The 20704-nt window shown below is 41.0% G+C and overlaps 1 protein-coding gene across 4 annotated transcripts in view; it reads left to right on the top strand.

Moving 5' to 3' along the window:
* The first annotated feature begins 2429 nt into the window (after positions 1-2429).
* Positions 2430-20704, top strand: part of Aldh3a2 (aldehyde dehydrogenase 3 family member A2) — a 28395-nt gene continuing 10120 nt past the window's right edge. Inside the window, exons 1-10 of one of the 4 annotated variants that reach the window (XM_010618161.3) lie at positions 2430-2760; positions 4210-4344; positions 5159-5244; positions 7584-7792; positions 8817-8934; positions 10850-10991; positions 12856-13022; positions 14297-14396; positions 17264-17499; positions 18632-18756. In XM_010618161.3, coding sequence (XP_010616463.1) covers positions 4230-4344; positions 5159-5244; positions 7584-7792; positions 8817-8934; positions 10850-10991; positions 12856-13022; positions 14297-14396; positions 17264-17499; positions 18632-18712 — 1254 coding nt within the window. In that variant the 5' untranslated portion in view covers positions 2430-2760; positions 4210-4229 and the 3' untranslated portion in view covers positions 18713-18756. Of the gene's footprint in view, positions 2761-2895; positions 2942-4112; positions 4345-5158; positions 5245-7583; positions 7793-8816; positions 8935-10849; positions 10992-12855; positions 13023-14296; positions 14397-17263; positions 17500-18631; positions 18757-20704 lie in introns of those variants that run through there. The other 3 variants (XM_010618158.3, XM_010618160.1, XM_010618159.3) reach the window with 3 other exon arrangements.

Below are 20704 nucleotides of genomic sequence, written 5' to 3'. Positions count from 1 at the left end.
GGCACACCGTGGATTTCTTCAGACATGGGCACAGGCAATCATGGTTCCACAGGATTCATGTGTCTCCCACATTCCACGGTGCTACTCTGGATAAACAACTTAATCTCAGGTGTCTTTAGTTTTCCCAGCATTGTTAGCACACTTACATATCCTCATTTCACTCAGTGCTCACGGGGGAGGCCAATGAGGCCTCATTCTCCCCAGCTGGTCTCCCATATTTCATGCTTTGTCCTATATGAGAAATCCAAAGAATACATAAAGAGCAAAATAAAAGATAATAGTAAATAGGGGGATAGTTCTTTTTCATATAGGAAGGGGATTTAGAGATGGAAAGGGATAAAGGAAAGGGAAGGGGAAATAAAGATTTGTTATATGCATGTACCGATGCCCCATGATGTATATAATCATGTACTGCACACATATACCAATAAAAATAAAAAATGAATAGGCTACAGCACAGTGCATTTGGTCAGGGCCCAGGCACGAAAGAGAAACCAATGTAGTTATTTCATGCAAGGGAAAATTTAAACAATAGATGTCAACAGGAATAAAAGAATGATGTTGGAGATCATAAGCTGTTTAAAAACTACTCTTGGCTGTAACATATGGAGCTGCACCAGCTCCTGGACCTTTTGAAGATCTTCTCCCTGTCATACTGCATCTAATAAGTGCCATAATGACCAAGGAAGGAACTCCCATAGTTAGGAATAACCTACCTCCATTTGCACTATAGAAATGGCCAAAAACTGTCACACTATTGAATCCAGAAGCAGAAAGTTACTCTTTTCCTCTTGTCTTTTAATTTTTTGGTAGGGTCTCCTACTGGCAGAACTTTATGGGAAGTCACTGAGGCCAGGAGATAGGCAGGCAGATAGGGCAAGGACCTCAGTAAACTAAGTAAATGAAGTAAAAAAACTAAATTCCAAAGGCCAGGGCCCAAGTGAACTAAAGATAGAACATAAAGGTCAAAGGACAAGTCCCTGAATAAACAAGCAGCAGCCTTGGGAGGCCTGGAAGTAGGGTGCACTGGGCTACATCCCTATCTATTGTTTATTTACTTTTAAATTTTGAGATAGGTTTTTCACTAAATCGCTGAGGCTGGACTCCTACCTGCAATTCCCTCTTCAGCCCCTGGAGTAGCTGGGATTACAGATGTATGCTACCATGCCCAGTAATCTGTATCATCAAGATTAAGGCCAAAGAGAAGCGAGGGTGATTTCTTGGAATTGACCTATTTACTGTGAGGAACAGTGGAGGAGGTATGCATTGTGTGTAGAACTGGTGAAGAATCAAAAGCTCTAAAGCTAAGATGTGTACTGCAAATACAAATGAGATAAATAGGATATAGTTACACACACTTTGGAATTCATAGTAAAGGTTAGGACTAGAGCTTTCTCCAAGAGGGAGTGACTGAATAGAGAAAAGAACCAAGGACTAAGCCCTAATGTATTTGCATACTTAAAGGGGTCAGGGAAGGGAGAAAGATCCAGCAAAGCCAAATCCAGAGGACTCGGGTGGGCTGAAGGGAAAAAACAGAAGAGTACAGGAAAAAGGAAAGCAAAGAATTTCCAGAAGATGGGAATGACAGACGTGCCAACTATTGAGTGAGCAAAATGAGACCTGAGCCTTCTCACTGGAGTGGCATTGGAGGAACAGGAACACTTAAGTGGTACGAGTTCTCTTTTTGGAGTTCCATAAAGAGCAGAGAAGTGGGATAATATGCACACAAAGGGGAATTTGAGGAAAATAAAACAAAACAATTTCTGGGCGATGATAATGCTTGTGTTCAAGATGCTGGGATTACAGGAGACGTAGGCCTGGTGTCCTGCCATCCGTAGTCTAACCATAGAGGGAATTTTTAAGATGCAACCGTGCTACATCAAGTCAGCGAGGCTAAAACCCTAAAGGAAGGAGCCGGGGCTACGAGAAGTGACCGAGGAAAGGTAGGTCCTGTCCCCTCAGCACCCTTTTCCAGGAACCCGGAAAGGCCAGGCCAGAGGACGCTCCGCACGCTGGGCGGCGCCCGGCCTCCCAACCCCGCCTATTCGGCCACATCTGAACAACCACAGAGTGGGGCAGGAAGGGAGCACCCCACACCCTCTCCCGGGAGCCTCGGCGCGTGGGTGGCGTTCAGTCTGCCCGGCGCTTCCAGCTAGGCGTCTGGCTCTCCGCCGCGGCTCGCCCTACGCACGGCTCCCTTCGCATCTCGCTACTAATTTCCTCTCGGAGCCACCCTGTTCTGAAGCCATCCTCCTCCTTCCAGCCCTATCCCTGAACGCCAATTCCTGCCAGGAACCGCCCGGAGTCCGCCCCTCTGGGTTTCCCATCCCAGCTCGCTGTGGGGACTCGAGCCCTAGGCGGGGCCTCGCGGTCACGTGGGACATCCGGGCCAATGGGCGCGCTGCTTGGGGTGAGCTGCGCCGGCTCTCTGTGGGCGTTGGGACTTTGTCCGAGGTGGAGCGAGCAGCCCAGGCCAGCTGTGGTTCCCCAACCCGAAGAGGACGAGCGAGAGGAAAGACAGACGCACCCTCTTCCAGTTTTCTTCTCTCCTGCCAAGCATCTGGGTTGCACTGCCCCGGGACCTCGCCATTCTCCTCTGGACCAACCATGGAGCGCGAAGTCCAGCGGCTTCGGCAGGCGTTCCGGTCCGGCCGGTCGCGACCCCTACAGTTCCGGCTGCAGCAGCTCGAAGCCCTGCGGAGGATGGTTCAGGAGCACGAGAAGGACATCCTGGCGGCCATCGGCGCCGACCTGTGCAAGGTACGCGCGGCTGCGGGGAGGGTCCTGGACGGTGTCATGGCACCGTCCCGCCTGGAGACCGCCTTCTGCATGACCTTTTGCTGATTTGCCTTTTACCTATTTTTGAGTACGCAAGCACGGTCAGGGTATGATTAAACTCCAGCAGTACAGATGAAAAACAGATTGCCTGCTGATTTTCCCGGTACTCTAGCCTTGCTGAGAGCCAGCCTGTGTGTGTATCTGCAGACAAATTGGAAGCGCATGCGTTTCCTGGCCTCTGTAGTTCTGCGAATTGTCTTTAAATTCTCAATTATTATATTTGTGGCCTTCTTGCCCACTTTTTGTTGTTGTTGTTGCATTTATGGTCCGTTTACTTACGATTTCTGGGAACGCTTCTTGTAGTCTAGATGTCAGTAATTTATTAGCCCTGAGTATGGCGGATATTTTTTGCTGGGTCTGTTTCTTGCCTTCTAACTTCGTTTATGGTTCCTTTGTAGACAGTGGTGTCTTAGGGTATCATTTCACTCCCACATTTTCCTAATGACTTCGTTCGGCACAATGTTAACTCCGTGTTCCTCAAACTGTGCTACACTGACCGTCACGCGGAGATCTTGTGCAGTTGTAAATTGTGGTTCAGTTAGTTTGGGTGGGATCAGAGATTCCAAGTTTCTAATGAGGTTTCAGGTGATACCATGCTGTCTCTTTTGGAATCACACTGTGTTTAGGACATAAATGTACAGTATTCTTTGTATTTTCTAGAATGTTTCATCTTTTTATGTGCATTTCAGGCATAACAAGGCCTTCCTCAGGGTTTATGATTATTCTTCCCCCAAAGATTATTTCAAGGAGTAGTGACAGCAGTAGTAGTAACAGTAGTAACTATAAAATTTCTTTTAGAGTGCCTTTGGCAGAGAGGGACTATGATATTAAGACAAATGAAGTGTCAAAAGCCTGTAAATCATTTATTCTACAAGCATCCAATATTTGTGTGTGTATAATTACTAAAGAAATACAAGTTTTCTTCCCTTGAGAGTTTTAAACTTAGTTGAGAAACATCATAGATGAGCTATAAGTATAGTATAAACCAGTGTATTAATAAGATACAGGTCAGAAGCATATCTGTTATGTAAAGTGTGGTCAAGGCAGAGAACTCTTCCTGAAAGAAACAATGTTTAAGCATAGTTTTAAAGGGCTTGGATCAGTACAAAGGATTTAGAGACATTGCATATATTAGAAGGGAAGTTTAAGAGGGAATGAAAGGAATCAATCTGTATAGCAAATCAGCTAGTCTGGGTAAGGCATAAATATGTTTCTGGCCTGAGACCACATATATCACACACATTCTGCAAGGTTAACTGTGATTCTTTTACCAGAATGAATTCAATGTGTACAGCCAGGAAGTCATTACCATACTTGGGGAAATTAATTTTATGCTGGCAAATCTTTCTGAGTGGGTTACTCCTAAACCAGTTAAGAAGAACCTGTTCACCATGCTGGATGAGGCCTATGTTCAACCAGAGCCTTTAGGAGTCGTCCTGATTATTGGAGCTTGGAACTACCCATTTGTTCTCACCCTGCATCCACTGGTGGGAGCCATCGCTGCAGGTATGGTCCAGCTATGTCTTTATACTTTTATGGAGGAGCTTATTTTTTACATGTTGATTATAAATTAAGTATAACAGCTAACTAAATACATTTATTTTGGAGGTATGCCTTGCCTTGGTTTACACCAGCAGAGAGAGAGAGAGAGAGAGAGAGAGAGAGAGCGAGAGAGAGTGGAGAGAGAGAAAATATATATTTATTTACTTGAAATTTGTATGACTAATTTTTGAAGTACTCGGGGAATGAACCTATGAAGGAGAAGGGCATCCGACTCTATAGGCAGAAGAAGAATTTGGAGTCAGGGATCCATATTCTAATATGTTTCACCTGCTGTCTCTGGCTTTGGGCCAACCATCTGATTCTTCCAGGCCAGTATCTTCATTCACATAAAGGCTGTGGGAATAATGCGGCTTAGGTGTATAGCAGGTGACTAGAGATTAATTTCTGTGGAGGAGCCAGATGGACAGCTTTGTATTGACGTAGCCTGCTTACTTAATAATTGAGGACAGAGAGGACAATCCAAGGGCAGAAGTGAGAGAAAAGTGATAGAAGCTGGAGGAGTGGGAAAGGCCTATAGAACGTGTTGTCAGTGACCTGGAGATGATGAGAACTGAGGAATTAGCAGATGAGAGGGAGAAAATGAAAAGGAAAACTGAGATAGTGCTGCTGCTCATTACGAGGAAAAGCAGAATTAAGAGGTGCAGAAATCATTGGAGTAGTGTACCTAGCCTGTACTTTATACGTGAACATTATTTTTGGTAATTACTAAAGTTACTCAACTCTTAAATGACACTCTTCTGCTTTTCATTTTGTTTAGGGAATGCTGCGATTATCAAGCCTTCTGAATTAAGTGAAAATACTGCCAAGATCTTGACCAAGCTTCTCCCTCAGTATTTAGACCAGGTAAGATTATCTTGCCCCATCTTCAACACATCTGTTTTTTGTGGAAAACACGTATTTGATTTTCTTGTTGGTGGATGACATTGCTCATTGAGAAGCTGTTTATAGTGTCCTTGCACTCCCAACATTGGGCTAAGAAAAGACGTTCCAATGTATGTTGTGGAATAAATATATTGTTACTTGATATTTTTAGGCCCATGGCTTCATAAGTATCTCTACTATTTTCAGATCTTTTTCCATTTGGCATTTCAGATTAATCCCTATTCACATTTACACACCATTTTAGATTTATTCATTTAATGAATTAGTTAATAAAGGGCTGATACTGTGCTGGGTACTGGCACATTTTTGTCACTGACACTGTTGTTCTATCAGATTATCAATATTCTATAAAAGGGCTGGGGATTTAGCTCAGTGGTTCGACTGCCTGCCTCACAAGCTCAAGGGCCTGAGTTTGATCCCCGGTACCAATACAAAACAAAACATTATATAAGGGAACTTTAGCTTTTAAAATGTGCATGTTTGCACCGGGGATTTAGTTCAGTGCTTCTGCCACCTGCCTCATAAGCACAAGGTCCCGAGTTTGATCCCCAGTAGAAAAAAAAAAGTGCATGTTTGCAATATGAAAAATAGAGGAATAAAGTAGCCTTGTGAATCAGCTGGATCTTTACACTGGATTAAAGTGCTGTCATAGAGCATCAGAGGCCAAGTAAGAGAAGTGATTTCCTTAGCTGCAGGGTGGTTTAGTTCTCTGAATCAGGTTCTCTCATCCTTCTAGGGAGGAAGTTTATGATTAATTGGTATAGAAAGTTGCTTCAGGGAGGAATCTTTATTTAGTTTTCAACAAAAGACAAATTATCCTAGCATATGGGCAAGTTAATTTATATTCTAGCTGTATTGGGTGTGTTAATTTATAACGGCCTTGAGGCCAACTCTGGCTCTTAGAATAATACTGCTCTCTGTTATTGGTGACACTGTATGGCACAGTCACAGAACAGTTTTGTTTTTGTTGTTACCAGGGATTTAACTCAGGTCCTTGGACTTGGTAGGCAGGCGGGGGAACCACTGAGCTAAATCCCTGGCCCCAGAACAGTTATTTATTTATTTATTTATTTATTTTTGTACTGGGGATTGAACTTGGGTCCTTGCGCTTGCAAGGCAGGCCAACGAACTGCTGAGCTAAATCCCCGGCCCAGAACAGTTTTGTTTTAATAGCTGTGATTATCCTATCTAGAAGAGTAAAGTAAAAGATAATGACTTAGAGCCAGAAGATGGTCCTGCATTGCCCCAGCCAGGAGTAAATTTTTCAATGGTTGACTCTGTCCAGATGGGGAGGATAACAGTGCCCTACATGCTTCAGTTAGATTGGTGGGAAATCAGTCACTTATGCTTTTAGATTAAGCCATAGAAAAGTTACAATTTGAAGCATGTTAGGTAGTTAAACTAAGAAGAACTAATTATCCTTGCATGCTGAGTGTGGTGGCACACGCCTGTAATCCCAGCACTTGGGAGGCTGAGGCAGGAGGATCACCTGGAGTTCAAGTCCAGCCTGAACTACATAGTGAGACCCTGTTTCAAAAAACCGGAAAAAAAAAATAAAAGGAATTAATTAGCCTTTCAAAGAGCAGGAGATCAAATAGAAATACAGTGTTCACAAGCCAGCTTTCCTTGCCATTTGTTCTCATTTGTTATTTTTCTGCTGCTGTGTCCAAAGTGCTTTCACCTTTCAAGTAGCTGCTAATAATAGGTCTTGAAGTGCATATAAGAGCTCAGTCTGTAGAAGCTATGTGAATTCTCCCAATAACAGATAAGAGAAACTGAGATGCAGAAATATTGCTTGCCTAAGGTCATTCACATATGCTTGTTAGTGGAAGAGCCCATTGTAGGGATATATTCAGCAGACAGCAACTTGGTTTCTACTTTGGGCTGAGAACTGCTTTGTGTTGTATAGAGAAAAAAAAAATCAAATTAAGATGTGCAGCTAGCGGTGACCTGTCTGGTGGTCATTGACAGCAGCTACCTTCACCCACATTCTCAGCTTCCACACCACACCATACTATGCCATACCACACCCATCTCCTGCATTTCCCTGGTCACGTCCAACCATTCGCTCTCATTTGTGCTCATACTGAAAGATTAGACTCTCCAGTTAGTTTCCGGTTAGTTGATGGTCCCCAGATACCAGCAGGTTCTCTGCTTGTCCTTGTCACCTCCCTCTTCATCTCTCACAAGGACTGGTCTTGATCCCCCATTTTTACTTAATATTACACGTTAAAGAAATTACTGATAGAACACAAAAGAGTTAATTTGGCAGTACAGATGTATGTTTCTCTTTCTTTGAGCACCTGTATGCTGTTATTAATGGTGGTGTTGAAGAAACCACAGAGCTCCTGAAGCATCGATTTGACTACATTCTCTACACTGGAAATGCTGCGGTTGGAAAAATTGTTATGGAAGCTGCTGCTAAGCATCTGACCCCTATGACACTTGAATTGGGAGGGAAAAGTCCATGTTATGTTGATAAAGACTGTGACCTAGATGTTGCTTGCAGGTAAGATTGGCTCTGCTTTTGTGAGGTTTTCCTTGCACAGTTGAGGGTTTTCCTGACAGGCAGATGTTTGCTTTTCCATTTGAACCCCATGCCTTTATGGCTCCAGAATATATCATTAAGATTTTATGGGTGATATGCTTAAGAGTAACAGATGTTTTTCACAAACTCTCTTTTGCTGCTGTTGAATTACATGTCCTCATATCAATACAGTTGTCATTACGAATTTTGGGGAAATTCTTTCTGTTTTTGAGATTATAGATAAACATGGCAAGAAATTTTAAAGATCTCATCATTGATCAGGAAGCAGATAATCCAAAGTGTTGCTTGTACCTAATAAAATTAGGTTGTCACTGCTAAGCCAGGCTTAGCTGTCAGGAAGTACTAAAACCTAGAACTGTGCTCTGAGTGTGTGGCTTTCTTTCCCCTTCAGATTTGGGGAGCCAAGGGAAAGGTGAGGAGTTAGGGCAGGGTTACAGGTTGGCTTTGTTCATAGAAGCAGGATTGCCAGAACAAGAGACTTCCAGTAAACTTTGTGGTTGTGGGTTGTGTCCATATGTAGGAAGGGTTTTCAAAGTGGGAGAAGACTCCATGTAGGGGGAAGGGTTGCAGGGGCTGGCTGAAGCTTGGACATCTCTCCCCCAGATCCTAAAGCCACAACTAGAGGAAGCAGAGTCTGAACTGAACTCTTTTGATTCAAGACAGCTGTTTAGCTGGGGAAGGGAGGGAAAGGGTGCTGGAAAGATTCACTTTCCTGAAGCAGGGAGTTCCTTCACTGATGATTATCAAGTCCTGTTTTCCCCAAGCTGAGAACTTTCCTCCTGTAGTACTTAGAATATTTTACTTTCACTGGAAAATACAATCTAAATTCTAACCAACTGTTTTAAAGATGGGTTTATTTTGTTAAAGATTACCAGGGAAATATTTGAATCCACTTTGGCTGGAAAACATTCAAACAACACAAAAATACGTAACAAGTGGAAACTTGACTGAATTATTCAGTTCTTTTGGGTTTTTTCCCCCTTAGACGCATAACCTGGGGAAAGTTGATGAACTGTGGTCAAACGTGCATCGCTCCTGACTATGTTCTCTGTGATGCCTCCCTCCAGAATCAAATTGTGCAGAAGATTAAGGAAACCGTGAAGGTCTGTTTTCAACCCATCTGATTCTATTGATTTCCATAAGACAAGTGTTTGTAGGCAGCAGTGTTATCCCTGCCTCCTGTAGGAAAATCCCAGTAGTTTATGTGACTGAATTAACTTACTGGCTAATTGGAAATGCTCTGTGCATCTTTTACAGAATGGGAGCAAGGGTAGGTTGATATAAATCCACCTAAACTAATTGTTTGTTGATGGTTATTTGTGGCATATACTTTAAGAAAAGTTAAATAGCTGTGTCTGTGGATTTTAAAGAATACTTCCTGTTCCTTGAAATATAATCAGAGACATTTTTGGCATATTGGTCTTTAAAGTTATTAGTTCTTAAGTATGTTAAAGGTCAGTGATGGCCAGTACTGTAAAGGAGTGAGTTAATGAAATACCTGCTTATGATATACCCTTTAGATAGTTATCAGTCTCTTCAAGTGTTTCAAACTCTATATGAGGGAACCAAAGAAGGGTACATAGTAGTACCCTAAGCTAAGACTTGAAGGAAATGTAAGATTTAAGTTGGTAGAAAGGAAACGGATGACCAGGTTCAGGGGTCAGAGGAGGTTACTAAGCCCCCTTGCTGAAAGAAATTATTGGAACAGTCATTGCTCACTGAACCAGTGATAATTGAACACTAAAAGAAAAGATCACTAAAAAGAGCACTAAAAGAAAATATCAAAGAGTAATGTATGGTCAGAGAATGAAACTTGGTTACCAGGAAGTTTAGGGAGATAAGGTGAAGTGCTCAGGTCTTGACGTGATAATTAAGACATCAGTGTTGCAACTGATGATGGGCCTAGACAAGGAGTATGTGAAAGTTGGCCAGACTTAGGAAATGTGGGGTAGAACAGGGAGTGATTAAAGATACGTGTGAGATTGATAATACTTGGGAGTCAGATAAATGCTTCTTTGAGTATGGTGATGATCTGAGTCCCAAAGGAAGAAGGGCCCCTCTGCCTACTTTCGAGGCATTTATGCTCCAAAGCAGTGGTTTTCAGTGGAGCTACATGTTAGTCACTAGAGAGCCATCTAAAAATGAGTTTGTAGTCTATATCCTGCAAAGATTCTGATTCGGGTGGTCTGGGACCTCTAGGTGATTCTGTGATGCAGTCAATACTGAAAACCATTGTTGGTGGCTGGGAACCTGGGACCCATGAACGTACATAACAGCAAGCTGCCTGGGTGGTCTCTGTCACCCAGACTTGAGAGTTGATTTTAGTGGAGGGTGGGTGAATAATGATCATTTTGCTTTGAGATAAAGTTCAGAGTTCTTACAAGGCTTTGAAGTGATAGAGCAGTTCAGGAGTTTTGGGTTTGTTTTACATAGTAAATATTGATTGTATGCTTCTTGGAATAGTTTACCAAAGCTGTATTCTGATCTTTTGAGTGGTTTCACTGTCATCCATGACTAGTCGGAAAACTAGTTCAGAGAAGACACAAACCAACAAAATAAATCGATTGGCAAACTTTCTGTGAAGGGTGGGATAGTAAATATTTTAAGGTTAAGACTAGAGAGTCTTCTTAGCAGCTACCTACTGTAACTTGTTGCAGGGAAAGAGCAGCCAAAGGCATTGTGTGTGCAAGTGGTGACCCAGATGCAGAGCCAGGCTTTCTCACTGCTACCCACTGCCGCACTCACACTCAGGAAGACTGGGTAGACTGCAAGAGACCCACAGAGCCTCATGGAACTATAAGAAGCCATAGATCTTTTGGGGGAGGGTGATTTATTTTCTTGTATTTCACTTGTCAAAAAGTTTAAGCTTGCTGCTCCCTTACTGCTAAATACTGGGGGGAGAGTAGTGTTGGATTCTGTGTGGATATAAAAACAGTTTGATTTTAGGGCATGGATGAATGTTGAACTTAAACTGAAGTATGGGTCTTTGTGACAAATAACTTGTATTGTTTTCAATAGGAATTTTATGGAGAAAATGTAAAAGAATCTCCTGATTATGAAAGGATCATCAATCTTCGTCATTTTAAGAGGTTGCAAAGTTTGCTTGACGGACAAAAGATAGCTTTTGGTGGGGATACTGATGAGGCCACACGCTACATAGGTAACGGACACTCACCATTTTCTGTGGGAAGATGGCAGTGTGGCAGTTTTACTGACTCCACTTCTTGATCCTAAGTAAACTATTATTTATATAGTGTCTTATTATTAAACTACTAAATATTTTTTCTGGTATACTACTTAAAAACTAATAAGTGCATATATGGATGCATGTTTAACAATACCACTTATATTGTAGTAGTTTTTTATATTTATGCATAATGTCATTTTTTTCCTCCTAACATCTGAGTTCTACTCATCTGAGAAGCAGAATAGAACTTTATATAATTACTTCTGGTGCATGAATAGGAAAGTAGCATAAAGAAAGAAATGGCTTCACCCCAATTCCACAATGACAGGACCACTTGGGAGATGTTTTGATCTATTGTGCGTGGCTTTATTATTTGCTTACCTTCTTTGTATTTTTTGACTTTTTGCCACGAATATATATTGCTTTGAATATTAAATACACTTTTCTAAAATAATGTAATAAAGTGATTGAAGAGATGAAGACATTTGGGAAGCAAAGAAGCTGTCCCAAATTGCTCTATGTATTCCCTTATCAGAATACCATGAGTCAGCCAATCCCCAACTTTAGAAAAACAAAGGGAGCTAAAGAGTGGTGGCGCAGGCCTGTGATCTCAGCACTGAGAAGGCTGAAGCAAGAGGATTGCTGCGTGTGTTACATAGTGAGTTCAAGGCCAGCCTGGAATAAGAACCTAGTTCAGAAAATAAAACAACAAAAATAAAAAATGTAAAGGATTTCAATAATGAGAAGTTTATTCTCTTTTATAATACACAATCTTGAGCTCTCCTGGGCTGGGTAATTCAGTGGTTCAGTCATGCTATCAAATATAAAAACAAAAACCCCCATATACCGATTCTTTCATCTTTCTGTTCTTCCATCTCTGGCCTGGCAGCTTTGTCTCCTTCTAGGCTAATCAGTGCCAAGAGGCAGGGTCTGTTATGATGAGCTTGGTCTAATTAGGACTCCCCTGAGCTGGAGCTAGCACATGTCACTTGAGCATATGGCTATGCGCAGGAGTTTGATGTACGAACCAAATTGGTTCTGTGATCTAACGTGGGCAGTGGGTTTGGAGAGTGGTTTATGTACCCACAGAATGTGCTGCAGAGAGCTAGCCTTAGCCGTGTTGTCCAAATAACCTGGTAGAAACTAGAGCAAGAAAGAAGAGTCAACCTGTTATTGCCAGATGCCTTTTAGTTGATCCACTGTGTTTACAGGGTTCTGCCAATTGATGACCTATGTTGGCATGGACACTGGGACCTGTCTGTGGAGCTTCTTCAGTGTCCCTTTTACTCTTCCTTTGTCGCTTTCCCCTTTTAGACAGAACACCGAACTCTTGAGGAGGAGGAAATTTTGCCCACTTGAGCATGTTTTCTTAATCTGTTTAACAGTTACACTAAAGATAAGTGAGACAGTGTACAGAAAGAGCTTGAGTTTAAGAATCAGTGTTGATTTGATTCAGACTGTCTGTGCTTCCAGAAAGACTTGGTAAGATGTAAATATAACATCTGGTTAAATATACCTATGGCTATGAACAGGGTTACCTGTGATCAAGAAAAGATATATCTGAGTACATACATTTCTTTTGATTTGCACAAGGATCCTCTAATTCACTTGCTTTGCAGAGACTTATTTGCACCATTTAGTCACTACTCAGGACCTTTTTCTGGTTGGAAATTGAACCCAGGACTAGCACCTGCTAAGAGGACTTTTTTTTTTAATAGATATAACTTGGGTGAGGAAGGGAGTGATCGGTGACCCAGTGAAACGTATATGTAAGATGAGAGTTTTGCATTTTTATTTTCTACTTTAGTGTTTCCATTTCATTCTGTTTTCTTTTCAGCCCCAACAATACTTACTGATGTTGATCCTAAATCTAAGGTGATGCAAGAAGAAATTTTTGGACCAGTTCTTCCAATAGTGTCTGTGAAAAATGCAGATGAAGCCATAAACTTCATAAATGAACGGGAAAAGCCTCTGGCTCTCTATATATTTTCTCATAACAATAAGGTAACCTTTATAGAGAACTTGTCACTATTGTGAGTGACCATCATGCCATATTTCTTCTTTGCTGAAAAGTAAATGATGGCTTATATGTATATCAAAGTCCACCTAATGAGTTTGTACTCATAATTTATTGTCTTGGGTAATGAGGTCCCCAGGTTATCATTATACCCTTTTCCCTACTCCCTGGGAGTAGATCTGAGTCCACTAGGGTGAGTGTCACAAAGCGTTTGACCTAAACAGCTCCTGTATAATTAAGACTTATGTATACCAGCATTCAGTTGTGACATAAATCCAAATATTTACCTAACCCTGAAAACAAAATGGCATTCACAGCCACTCACATGGGGCTGAGTATGACAAGGACCTCTGGCACTGGCATCTGAGTGGTTGTAAATGGGTACATCCTGGCCCTGGATCACCTGAGATCACTGCAGTACAGAATTGACCCTCTCCATGAAGATCTGTCAAGCTCTTTGGCACCTAGGTTAAGTAACTTACTAGTCTGATGTCATTGTGCCTTTTTGGGTTTTAGGTTAATCAGCAACTTTTTTCTTCAAAAAATAGGATGTTAAATTTAATACCCTAAGTCCTTTGCATTTTCTAAAGACTAATACCTATAGTATACTATAATTTAGAGCAGAGATTGAGAAATAATACTTTAAAGACTGGAATATATTGTAGTGTGAACCTTCGCTTATAAAAAGGCCCTTGCTTCTGTTTTGGGGGTCAGTACACTCTAGGTGGTGTTCGTGTGAAAGACCTGAAAGTTTAGGGCTAAATCCTTTGATGTACAGGTTGAAGTACTGCGGCCCAGCAGTGCCTTGGAGGTCAGATTTGGAATACTTGCTTGTGTATAATGAGATTAACTTGGGGATGGGACTCATGTCTAAACACAGAATTCATTTGTTTTATATATCCTAAAGATAATTTTATACAATATTTTTAGTAACATTGTATGTGAAGCAAAGTTTCAAATGTGGAATTTTCTACTTGTAGCATCTCAGAACTCAAAAAGTTTGGTATTTTGGAGCATTTCAGTTTCGGGGTTTTCAGATTGAGATGTGTAACCTGTACTAACTGTGCATCTGAGAAGTGAAATATCATTCATGTCTGGTAATTAACATAGTTTAACAAGGTTTGACACAGTGTCCCCAAACCTGAGAACTTCCTCTGGCACACAGAGCCAGGCTGTGCATTCCTAGAGCACACAGACCTCAGGTGAGTGAGCTCTGAGTTGCAGATGTCACTGATCAGGACTCCTCTGGTCTGTTCCTTAGCTCATCAAACGGATGATTGATGAGACCTCCAGTGGTGGAGTCACAGTCAATGATGTCATCATGCATTTTACACTCAATTCACTGCCCTTTGGAGGAGTGGGTAAGTATTACCTTCTCTTCCTCATGATAATCTGTCAGCAGCACTGCGTTTTTCAAGACACTGTGCAGGCTATTGACAGCTGGCTGCTGCTTATTCCTGCAGGTGCCAGTTTGATTGTCCTCTCCTGAGAGGCCCTACCCTGCTGCCTACTCGGCAGTGGCTTCCTGATGCCCTGTACCCTTGTTTATCTCAGTGAATCTGTCCTGTTGCTCTTTCTGATCTCAGTAACCCTGTTCAGAGCCGCAGTTACTTTGCTCACTTTTTGCTCTACTTGGTTATTGCCTCCCAGATATAGGAAATTTGGGGGCCAAGAATTACATCTCAAATTCATAAGATATTTTCCCTCTTTCTCTGTCTTTAAAGGAGATAGTGAAAAAAATATTCCAAGACAGGGAAAGAGCAGTCAGAGGCTTTTCTGATGTCCTTTTGTTTTCTTCTCAAGGTAACTTTCAGTGGTGATCAGTTGCTACCTGTACTGCTTCCTTAGCCTTTAGGGAGGGGCAGCCATCCCTTGCATATTCCTGGGTTTGAGGACAGCAAGAGGATGAGCAGGAGGACAGGCATTGTCAGTCAATTGTGGTGAACACAACCTTGTCATGGCCATTGCCTTCGTGACGTGACTTGCTTCCTTCTCTCCATCTGAGATGATTGCCTTGCCTTTTTATTCTTCTTTGAGACCTAAGTGATAGGCCTTCCTGCTGTCCAGTTGAGATAAGTTGATATATTACAAAATGACCAATGTGGACAAATTCTTTTACCAGTGAGAAAACTAAAAGCAACTTGGAAGCCGCTGCTTTATTCTCTCCACTTGTAATAGCATAAATTATTACATGGGTTGAATGGCTCAGTTTGGCAGGACCATTTGTTCCTGATTAAGTAAACCTTATTTTATGGCGAAGGATCTTTGGCCTGCTGCCTGTGGGTGCCACAAGTCCCTTTCTGGGATGTAAACATATTGCTGAGAGCATAGCACAGCGCTTGGCATATATTTCTTTCCAGGTTATATTTTGTCTTTCATTTTAACTGTGCTTTGAAACTTTTATGGTCAAACCCATGAGACCTTTGCTGTCTCTCTAATTTGGCTTAGAAAGGTCTTCCCTACTTCATCATTATATAAGTACTCATCTGTACTTTCTTTAAATTTTCTATTTTTTCTTTCATGTTTAACTTTGGAGTTCATTTTGGAGTGATTCATGAGTAAAAAATCTACTTTTAATTTTTTTTTCCCCAAAGAATTATCTATCCTGGGACCATTTAAAAATAATAATAATCGTTAACTCATCTATACTCAATAAGAATACATACTTGGGTTATACTTAAGGTTTTCTCTTTGGTTTTAGTATCTTTCTAGCTTGTTTTTCTGGTCTAGTGCCACAGTTTTAATTACAGTAGCTCTATAGTTAGCTCTGTAGCTCACATTTATTAAGTGCATGTGTACCAAGTACTGTGTTGAGTGCATGCATTTTAGAGACCAGTAGTAGAGCTACAGACTGAGCCCAAGCAAGCTGCCTGTCTCTGATACCCAGTCTGCTTCAATATCTGAAACTAAGTCCCTCATTGTTATTTTTCAATGTTTTCTTGCGTAATTAATTGTTTCAGGTGAACTTTAAAATCACTCACTACTTCATACTCAAAAGAGTCCCTTTGGTTTGAATTTAACAAATCATTTTGGGAAGAATTTATAGCATTAAAATGTGAGGTCTTATGGGGAACATGTTTCATCTCTTTATATAGCTGTTACATCTGTCAATAAAATTTTATAGTTTTCTTCATATTGATTATTTACTTTTCATTTCCATTTAAGTGTTTTCATCCAATATTTCTTATTTCTGCTCTTAAACATTTTTCCCCAGTTCCTTTCTACCACAGTCGTGTGTTTGTCTGGCCCCTCCTTCTCTGCCTTCCCTCAGGTTAGAGTTTCTTAGAGTTCTGGCCTCTGGCCTTTTCTCTCACTTCTCTTCCTTTCTGAATGGTCCCTTCCCACATCTTCAGCTGCTGCCCAAGCACTGCTGGTTCACCAGGGTCCAGTGCCAGTAGACTCCCCTACTTCTAGTTGCCCTGCCTTACACCACCATGCACTCTTGCGCTCTTCACCTGCCCAGCACACTGCCCCCTTTTCTCCTTTTGCAGCTGTCAGTCTGTCGTGCAGATAGTGAGTTAAAGAAATGAAAATTGTCACACAATGTGGCTTCTTTTCACTTGCTTATTGTCATGCAGCTGCACAACCCTGTCATCCTGGTCTTTAATACTGTCCAGGGGCATAGAGGAAGGAAGTGAATGAGTTGGGGCCATGGATAAACCTGCGTGGAAAACTGGGAAAAAATAGTACACTTTGAACTTGAGAGCCAGATTGAACAGAGTTCATAGTCTGGCTTCATTGTTTTTTTTGTTTTGTTTTTAGTACCAGGGATCAAACTCGGGTCCTTGGGCTTACAAGGCAGGCAGTGGACTGGCTTCATTTTTACCAGAGATATGACCTTGGGCTAGTTAACAGATAATGTAAGCTCCTTTCCCTCTCTGGGAACTGGGCTGATGATAACAGAACAGAGTAGGGTTGTGGTGAAAATTATCATTGAGAATTAATTCATTTAAACCCTTAGCATGGTCCCTGGCATAAAGGAGAACCACAGCCATTGATGGACTGCAAATTCTTGCCCTGCTCTTACAAAGTATCCTGGTTGAAAGGCATATTGACCATACAGGTGAATAGGACAAAGTTGAAAGGATTTTCTCAAAAGAGGCACTCTGGCAGAGAAGGTGGATTGTTGCACCCAGGCAGCAGCATGTACATGGGTTTTCTATTGAGATGAAGAGGTAGCCTGTGGCACCTGCACTGAAGCTTGTTTCATCTGTTTCCTTTATTTCAGGTTCCAGTGGAATGGGCGCATATCATGGAAAACATAGTTTTGATACTTTTTCTCATCATCGTTCCTGTTTATTAAAAAATTTGAAGAGAGAAGGTGCCAACAAACTCAGATATCCTCCCAACAGCCAATCAAAGGTGAATGTGGCAAAGTTTTTGCTGCTGAAACAGTTCAACAAAGGAAAATTTGGGCTCCTGTTGCTCACGTTTCTGTGTGCAGCAGCAGCTGTGCTCTTCAAGGTGAGTCTTCTTTCCTCATGAGTCTTGTTTCCGGTTCTGGCCCTGCCCAGCTAGCTGCCACGTACTGCTTTTCTCTTGTCTTTGGAGTTCCTTTATTTTATACATTAGTTTTATCTTGACCAGTGATGGCAAGTCTTTTAGAGACAAGTACCCAGACTGCAGCCCCAAACCCTCTTATTTATTGCGAAGAGCCAACACAGTGATTAAACCTGAATACTGAAATATCTAGTTTGGAAAAAAAAAAAAACAAACTCTACATTAACATCTTTTGTTTTAAAAGAAAAATAACACATGTGTCATAGGTTTGCTACCACTGATCCAGATTTTACATTAGCTTTTAGTCTCAGACAGGGTTGGTAAACTATAGCCTTCCAGCCTGTTGTAGGAAATGAAATTCCTGGTTCATGGCCACACCATCTTGTTATAATCTTCAATTTCTTTCTTGCTGTCATGGCAGAGAGGAGTAGTTGTGATAGAGACTGAATGGCCCACGAAGCTAAAATCATTACAGACTGAGTTTGCTGACATTTGTTCTTAGAGTTTAAAAACACTGAAGAGCTTGCTTATGGAATCCTCTGAGGTCTATCCTCTGCTTCTTTGGGTATCAGTCTTCCTTACTCAGCTTTAGTTTTGTTCTTGTATGCACATGAAATCAGCATGTTGTGGGGATCGTGGAGAGAATTCTGTGGTTGGTGGTGTGGTGGCAAAACAACCTTGGTGAGGGAAACTTTATTCGGCTTGAGTGTTTCTTCCAAAGTTGATGATGAGATAGTTTGTCTTTGTTCGTCAGTTATCATAGAGGTGGGTTTCCAATGAAGCCCTTGTGAGAGTTGCTTTCTCTGGGCAGCTTGTGTATTTCTGGGGTGAGGGAGAGAATCTGTGAGAATGAAAGTGAAGGTGGAATGGCATAAAAGCATTGTGCTTTGGGAGCCCTCAGCCAGCGAGAGGCCTGAGGAGATCCATTGAAAACATCGACAGCGTCAGTGAAGAATGGGCATGAGAGAGGCGGGAAACAAACATAGCTGTTAATAAACAGCTATGTTTTGTTTAGAATTTGAAAGGGTATGAGCTAATCTTACAGTAATGGAATTGGAGGTAAGAGTTGAATTTGAAATTATTTGGGTTTTCTTAGAAATATCAAGCTGTGCTGAGGAGAAAGGCTCTGTTACTCTGTGTGATAGTTCACAGACTGCTTCGGTCCAATAAACAGTGATGAACGGGAAGTTTCAAAGTCCAGCTCTCTCTGTTAAGAGTAAGGTAGGAACTCCTTGTTTGTTTGTTTCTTTTCCCCCTATATGTAAGGTGGAGTACTTTGGGGTGTGTCTGTTTTAATTTGTTTTTTTACAGCTAGCACCTTAGGGATCGTTTGAAAAAAAATGAATGTTTAACTTCTTTGTCTGTAGACATTTCAGACCTTGACCCATGGTATCAGTGTTAAAGTTTAATTTACTCATAAGGTTGGGGGGATGAGTTGCTAGGAGTCTGAGAGAAATGTGTAGGGGTAATGCCCTATCTTACTGTTTTCCTGAGACATTGGTCTTGGAGCTTCATATGCATCTTCTTGGTTGGGATAGAATTCTCAGTCTCCTGGACAGTATGGAAGACTAGGCTGAGTCTGTGTCACATATCCCTGCATTGTCCTCAAGAAGGCTGTGATCTGTGCCAGGCGGGTTGAGTTCCATGAAGAGTTTGGCATGCAGGTCTTTTTCCCTTCTGGACCTGGAGAAGCAGCATTCATTATATAACAAACTTTAGCTGGCAACACGAACACGTAGCTTTGATTCTTGGCTTGATTAAGACTTAATTAAGACTTCGTGTGAGACCTTTCTGAGCTAACACTTGAGCTTTAGCTACAGAGTAGGGGAGTTGGTGTCAGTGATTTCTCAGATTACTTTCAACTGTCCTCTTAGCTGATGCCTATGTTGTTATTTTTTTCGGGTTCATTCTGGGTCTACATGCAGATCATTATTTTTCTTTGCTGCTTTTCTGTTAGTTTCTCTAAGCTTTTAATCTTTTTATCAAATCACTTTTTATTTTAAGTAAATGACATCTAGATTATATATTTATTCAATCTTTTACAAATACATTTTATCGATACAGGAAAATTATACATATTCATGGGGTACAGTGTGACAATTCAATACTTGTATACAATTTGTAATGATATCAGGTAACTGGCATGCCCGTCACCTCACACATTTATCATTGCTTTTTTTTTTTCTTTTTATTGAGTTTATTGGTACAATCTAGGTATACAATATAGTTACATTCATTATTGGGATCCTGGCCTGTCACCTCACACATTTATCATTGCTTTTTTTTTTTTTCTTTTTATTGAGTTTATTGGTACAATCTAGGTATACAATATAGGTACATTCATTATTGGGATCCTGTACCTTTACATAATAGGTCTTGGTGCTCATTTTTTCCCCTTGTCCCTGCCCTCCCTTCACCCCCTCCTCCCCTTCCCATTTACAAACACTTTATTTCCATTTTTTCAATTTCTCATTTTTTTTCCTCTCCCTTATTACCTTTCCCCCACCCTTCCCACTTTCCCTACACCTTTAGCCCTTTACTTCCTATTTCACATTATTAATTATCTCATTAGGATCCTATGTACTATGATAGTTTTTCACACCAGAGAAACTATTTGGTATTTCAGTTAAAGAAATCTCTGTATGAACATTAAAAATAGGGAATCCTAAAATAAAACTAAAAAGGAAAGTAAAAGAGAAAAGGCAATGATGTAAGATTAAAATAATCCTTAATTCTGAAGATGAAAATGGTCCCTTAACATATTTAAATTGCTTCTTGCTCTTGTAGTCTTATTTTATTCTTTTTTTTCATTATTTAGAGAATACTTTATTAGTTTCTGTAATCAAACCCACATAGATATGACCTTACATATTTAATACAGTGTGTTACCCCTGTACACATGGAAAAAAAAATTAACATTTCTAGACCAATATGGCTGTCCATTTCTGTACAATGCCAACTCAACCCAGTAAATTGGGATAACTTTTTCCAAAGTTGACAGCACCATTAAAGTTTCCCAAAATTCAAATTATACATATATGTGTATATATATATTTATATTTATATAAAAAGACCAATAATAGCAGTATGTTATGCATCAATAGCAGCAACAGCTTTTCCAGGTTCTGCAGTCATCTGAACAAAATTATAGACATTCAGCACATTCCAT

This window comes from Fukomys damarensis, unplaced genomic scaffold (genome assembly GCF_012274545.1).
Source record: "Fukomys damarensis isolate Sample0158 unplaced genomic scaffold, DMR_v1.0_HiC HiC_scaffold_13, whole genome shotgun sequence".
NCBI classification, from domain to species: Eukaryota; Metazoa; Chordata; class Mammalia; order Rodentia; family Bathyergidae; genus Fukomys; species Fukomys damarensis.
This window is presented reverse-complemented; position numbering and strand designations above follow the sequence as displayed.